The following is a 6,545-nucleotide window of genomic DNA, read 5'->3' on the forward strand; positions in this document are numbered from 1 at the left end:
ATGGATGGATGGATGGATGGATGGATGGATGGATGGATGGATGGAAGTCTAAATGTTTTTATTTTGTTTCTTTTCTTAATTTACCTACACTACAATGCATTGATAGAAACTTAAGCTCATACTTGAACAATAATGTCAGAGAAAGTCATCTGAGAATCATTTGGCTCTATGTGGAGTAATAGACTGGCAGTATTTCCCCCCCTTTTGCTTGTCCCCCAATGTTGAGTGAAGAGGGAGAATTGGAAATGCCCTCCATCTGCCTGTTTGTGTTGTGAGCATGATAACTTGACAAAAAAATAAGTGAGGTATCAACTATTCCATTTTGGGGTGTGGCTGCATCTAGGCATAAGAAAAGTTCATTTCGAACATTGGTTTACCACATTAAAATCCAAGATGGCTGTCGACATATATGTCCATCCGTCTTGTGAACTGAATAATGAAAATTTGTGACTTCCATTTTGGTGTGTAGCTACATGAAGGCATATGAAATGTTTCTAATAAAAACTTGGGTTGCTATGTCAAAATCCAATGCTGCCATACATGTATATTGTATATGGCATAATCTGTCCTTTTGTCTGTTGTCTTTGTGTTTCTCTTATTTTCTTTTCTGATCCTGTTTGTCTCTGTTCCTGGTGTGTCTCCATTGTGTGGTCTGTCCCTCGTCAAGTCCCTGCCTTCTACACCCGTTGCCTGTCTCAGGTGTTTTCACTCTGTCTCGTCAGTGTTTGTGCATTTAAGTCGAAGTCTCCTGTTCTCTGTCATCTGGGCATTGCCTCATGAAGGCTCCTTGCTCATGTTCTATACAACATCCTGTTTTTATCCCTACATGGGGCTCTCTTTTAAGCCCATGTCACAAGCTTGGTAAAGAAACTGAAAGTTAAACTGGGTTTCTTTATCAGAAATAGATCCTGTCTAACTCTGAACGCTAGGAAACACCTTGTAACTGCTACTTCCCTCCATTGACTACGGTGACATTATTTGCATGAACATTCCTGCAAGTACCTTGCAGATGTTGGATACTGTCTATCACAGTGCACTAAGAATCATAAATGGCTGTAACTACCATACCCATCACTGCACCCTGTATTCACTGGTTAACTGGACATCATTAACTTTACGCAGACTCTCTCACTGGTACATTTTCATCTTTAAATCACTTCTTGGTCTGTTTTCTTTATACATCTCCTCCTACATGTCTCTGCGTGAGTGCAGCTACAGTGTGTATTCTCAGGACATTGTTGCATGCAGTGTTCCCTCAGTGCGGCTGAACTAGGCAAAACAGTCTTCTCTTACTTTGCTCCTGTTTCCTGGAATATCTTGCAAAAAGATCTGAAGCTCTCAACCTTGACCTCTCTGAGTGACTCAAACATCTGCTAAGTTCATGGCAAAAACCAATGCAGACATGTTCCTGGTTTTAGTATTTTACATTGCTTTATAATGTAAGTGTTTTTGTTTCAGTTTTTTAATATAATTTCTTCCATTTACTTTTCATTTTATAAGCTTTTTTAAGATTGTCTACTGTTGTCATCTGTGTTCTTTGTTTAAAACAGGTCTCTCTTGTAAATGAGTCCTCGAAGCTCAGTGAGACTAACCTGTAGAAATAAAGCTTGAATTGAATTGAAAATGTTGTCCCCCTTCATGCCCTCTCATGATTCATGTAAGTTGTTGCTGCCACGTCAGCTCTTTTGTTTATTTTTCATTAAATAACTTTTTACTTTAAACCTGAGTCCTCCAAGTCCTGCCTGCATTTTGGGTTCAACCACCACCAAATCGTTACAATATATATATGGAAATCTTGTGAGTTAGACATAACTTGAAAAACAAGCAACATGCTTGCTTCCATTTTGGTGTGTGGCTGCCACTAGATGTAAAAAAGTCCCTAACTGAAAATTGGGTTGCCATGTCATAACCCAAGATGAGTGCCGCAATATATGTCCATCCGTCTTGTGGGCTGGATAACTTGAAAAATAAGCATTGTGCCAACATCCATTTCGGTGTAGCCGCATCTAGATGTAATCTTGTATCTTGGATGTTATTACTGTTTTTCTTATACATTTTATTGTTGGATGTAACTGGGACCCTGTGTACATAATTTCGCTCCACCACATGTACCACATGAGGTGCAAATGACAATAAAGAAACTCTGACTCTGACTCTGACTCTGACTCTGAAATGTCACCATCAAATATTGCATTCCCATGTCAAAATCCAAGTTAGCTGCCACCATCTATGTATATATGTAAACCATGTGAGCTTCATAACTTGAAAAACAAATGTGCTGTTTTCAAAAAAAAGGTCCATTGAAAATTGGGTTACCACCTCTATAGTTTCCTCAAATGACCAGGGTGGCTGAAGATTATTCTATAGTCACCTTCTGGCTTTACCATTGCTCCTGGTCATGGATAAAACTGCTCCTTCCACTCACCAGGATCTGTCACTCTGCACTGCCTCGGACAAGAAAAAAACATCTATTCTTATACACAGTGTAACTCCTATGCTGGTGAAGATTCTTGTGTAACTGCTACAACCTTGAATATCTTGCATCAAAAACATTAAGGTTTACTTGCGTTTCCTGTTCAATTCCAGTCCAGAAAAACACTCATCTCAAAAACTACAAACATTCACTGTTCAAATCTCTCAGCAACTGAGAACAATGGCGTATCGCTTGTTTGAAATGAGAACTCTACCCAGATGGGAAGCAAAAGCTACAGACTAGAAGTCCAGTGTTTTGTTTTCTAATTATTTCTTTTCCAGACTTTAATAAGTGTGACTATCCATGAAATTGAAAACAGCTCCAACCACTTGATAAATTACCACTTCAATTGCTGTACATTAAAACATTAAAGTCGTTATCATTAATAAACAGTCATTGTGGAGGGGGGAACTGTTAAATAAACACTGTCTAATGTTGATGTCTGGCAGACATGAACTTGAATGGTGGCAAGCAGACGAAACACACTTGCAGGAAATCACAGTCCAATTACATCACGTTTTATTTGGCACACTCCCGTCCCTTTTTTCCCCTCTCCATCTGTCTTTCTAATTTTTTTCCCTTAACACCTCCCCAGTTTCTTCCTATCCCATTTCTGTGCTCATCAGAGAAAAATTAGAAATGCAGGAACACATTGTCACAGTAGGCTGCTTCCACCTCCACTCACACCTCTGACACGGACACACATGGGCAACTTTGGCAACACAGCTCAAATGGAAACAGTTGGCGGACAAATTACCTTCTTTTTTTATTCAAGAAACTGCAAAGAACATTTACAAGGCAGAAAAAAGGTTTTATAATTATTATGTTCAAAGTTCAATACATTTAGAGTTATTTCTGGGTTGGTTTTTTTTAAATTGCGCATCCTCAGCTGCAGTCAAAAATGTACATACAGGTGCAGCTAAAATTTTTGAACATTGTGAAAAAGGTTAATATCTTTTGTCCATCATTTCAGAAAGTGAAACATATATTACATAGATTAATTACGCATTACTCAGGTAGGGATTGTGGGTAAAATTTACCAGTATGTTCATTGTCTAATAATTTTAGTTACCGTAGGTGTTTAGCATTGTTCTTTTTACCGGTAGTCTGTTCATAGACTAGGTTTTGTGTTCATTCAGTAGGTTGTAGGTTATTTAGTAAAGAAACCATGAGTCAGACAGGGTGTTATCATGAAGACCTATGAGGATCAGCAATCTGTGCTTGTATTGAAAAGCAAAATAAAATCTATGAAACGCCATCTGATGGTTAATTTTTGTAATACAACAAGAGCTGTGTTTTTATCTCAGGAGTTTTAGTACAGTTTCTGATATTAAACTGTGAACACCCGCGGCTTATACACAAGTGTGGCTATTAATGTGCAAAATTGTGTCTTATTATAAATTTAGTGTGCGTGGCTTATAGTCAGGTGTGCTCTATAGACTTGAAATTATGGTAATTTTAAAGAAAATTGACAATATATATCTTTTTACCTCCCAAAATATGGAATTTTGCAGATTGTTTCTGAACACAGCTATCAAATTTTCTTTGCATTGTTGAATAATTAAATATCACAAGTTATTAAAACAAATCATCTTTGGCTAACGTTAACAAATAAAACAGATAAGTATTTTTTTCTGCCTGTTCATACAAAAAAAGCAATTCAAATGAGATTTAGTGTTAAGTGTGGCACATACACACCTAGTTCTCTCACACTGAACATACAAGTGCTGCATGTAAAATGCATGAACAACCTCTCTTGAGGCTGTTTCTGTCCAGTGGGACTCATTTGTCCCTGCAGCAGACCGGTCCACCTCTGTTTAGAAAGGTTAAGGCTCATCAGGCTGCCAGGCCAACCCTGAGTCTGTTGCTGAGTTTTTCCTTTGAACACTGAGACCAGGCAGCTGATGATGGTCTCCAGGGGTCTGATTGCAGAACCGGAGAGGCAGGGCAGCCAAGTTTGTTAACAGAATAGTTCTCTGCTCTTTCTCTCTTGCCCACATGACAAACGGACAGTCATTCAGAAGTCACACAAACGCACTGTCCAAACAGGGCGCAAACACACTCATAGTCACACCTTAGCGTAGTTTGTAGTCTTGATGAACCATTGTGTGAGTAGCTTCTTTTCCACTAGAGAGCCGGATCTCCAGGATCGACCGTTTTCGTCCACCTGCTCATCTGCCAGCACTGTTTGGTCGACGGGGTCCCAGTTCACAACAGCCTGTGTGCCACACAAACACACAATGATGAGCATCCACCCATATAAAATGAAAGAGCAGAGCTCAGGATGAAACTTGGATTTAAAAGAAAAATACAATGCTTTTTTTAGTTGTCCCATTTTTTATTTATCCAATCCATCCAATCCAACTTTATTTAATCTCTTGTAAATGAGTCCTCGAGGCTCAATGGGATTTTACCTGTATAAATAAAGGTTGATTGATTTATAAAGCAATTTAAAAACACCCATACAGGACCAAAGTGTTAAAAAAGCACAAAAAGGAATAAAATACAAGAAAAATAATAATCAAAAAGACATAAACAGCTATGCAATAAAAATTTAAGCTTCATCTAAGCTTTAGCTTTGTTTTGTTTGGGCACACTCAGGAGCAGCTGATCAGCTGTCTGGGGGTATAAGGCTGTAGCAGCTTGGCGAGGTAGGGTGGGGCAAGACCCTTGAGGGATTTAAAAGTAAATACAATAATCTTAAAACTGATCCTGAAATGTATGGGCAACCAGTGAAGTGAGGCTAAAATGGGAGAAATGTGTTCGTATTTACATGTGCCAGTTAAAAGACGTGCAGCAGCATTTTGCACCATCTGAAGATGGACAATGGAGGAGCCACTAACCCCCACATAAAGAGCATTACAGTAATCCAGCCTAGTGGTCACAAAGGCATGAATTACTGTTTCAAAGGGCTGACGTGAAAGGATGGGTTTAATTTTAGCTAGCTGCCATAACTGGAAAAAGCTCAATTTAACAACTAAACTTATCTGACTGTCAAGCTTAAGATCCATATCCATTTTCATGCCAAGATTTGTATCAGTGGGCTTGATGAACTGGGCCAAGAGCTCCAGATCTACAGGAGGGAGGCCAGTGGTACCACCAAAAACCATCACTTCTGTCTTTTTTTCTCATTGAAATTTAAAAAGTTTAGAGCCATCCAGGCTTTTATGTCGTCAAGACACCTGAGCAACGGATTGACAGAGTGCAGATCTATTTTTTTGAGGAACATAAATCTGACTGTCATCCGCATAACAGTGGAAGGAAATACCATGCTTCCTCAATATGGAACCAAGTGGGAGAAAGTAAAGAGAAAATAGTAGTGGGCACAGGACCGAGCCCTGGGGGACCCCACATGAGAGGCGAGCAGTGGAGGACACAAAGTCACCAAGACTGACACAAAAAGTTTGGTCTGTCAAGTATGACCCGAACCACTCCAGTGCTGCACCCCTGACACCCACCCACTGATTCTAGCGGGAGATTAAAAGTTCATGTATCAAATGCAGCAGTTGAGTCTAAATGCACAAGAACAACACAATCCCCAGAGTCAGTTGCTAAAAAAATGACATTAAAAACTCTTAAGAGTTCTCATTTAATCTCACAAGGCTTCAAAACACCTTTTTTCCCCACTTCATTCATTTCTTTCTCAAAGATCCAACAGGTCAGCGGGTTTCATTATTCCTAAAGCCGTCAGAAACCTCACACCTAAACCAATTATATCATTCATTTCTGAAATAATTTTTAAAAAATCCTTGAGTAACTTTAGTGCAAAGGCTATTCCCACCTCTTTCTGATATGCCAGTCCTGCTTCAAAGAGCTTGACAAACAAATACTGGGTCCATTTGTAGTAGTCTGGATGACAGGTGGTAACTTCCTGTTGAGAAAAGCCAGAGTCAGGTCTGATGAGCATCATGTCAGGAACACCCAGAAGAGATTCAGTAACTGAATCATATCACCTGAGCAGTCAACCCAAATATCACATTAAGTTATTTCGTTTTTCTCAGTAAGATCAGCTCAAGTCTATAACAGGGCAGGCCTTATGTAAAGTTCATTTTCTCCCCACGTCAGTAATATA

At 39.2% G+C, this 6,545-nt stretch overlaps 1 protein-coding gene across 1 annotated transcript in view; it reads right to left on the bottom strand.

Annotated features, from left to right (window-relative positions):
• LOC119410298 (transcription factor HIVEP3) overlaps nucleotides 1-407 on the bottom strand; it is a 12,079-nt gene extending 11,672 nt beyond the window's left edge. Inside the window, exon 1 of the mRNA XM_037677211.1 lies at nucleotides 378-407. Within this exon, the coding sequence (XP_037533139.1) occupies nucleotides 378-407 (30 nt within the window). The remainder of the gene's footprint in view (nucleotides 1-377) is intronic.
• Between the last annotated feature and the right edge of the window lie 6,138 nt (nucleotides 408-6,545).

Source organism: Nematolebias whitei, chromosome 5, assembly GCF_014905685.2.
Source record: "Nematolebias whitei isolate Nwh7 chromosome 5, NemWhi1, whole genome shotgun sequence".
NCBI classification, from domain to species: Eukaryota; Metazoa; Chordata; class Actinopteri; order Cyprinodontiformes; family Rivulidae; genus Nematolebias; species Nematolebias whitei.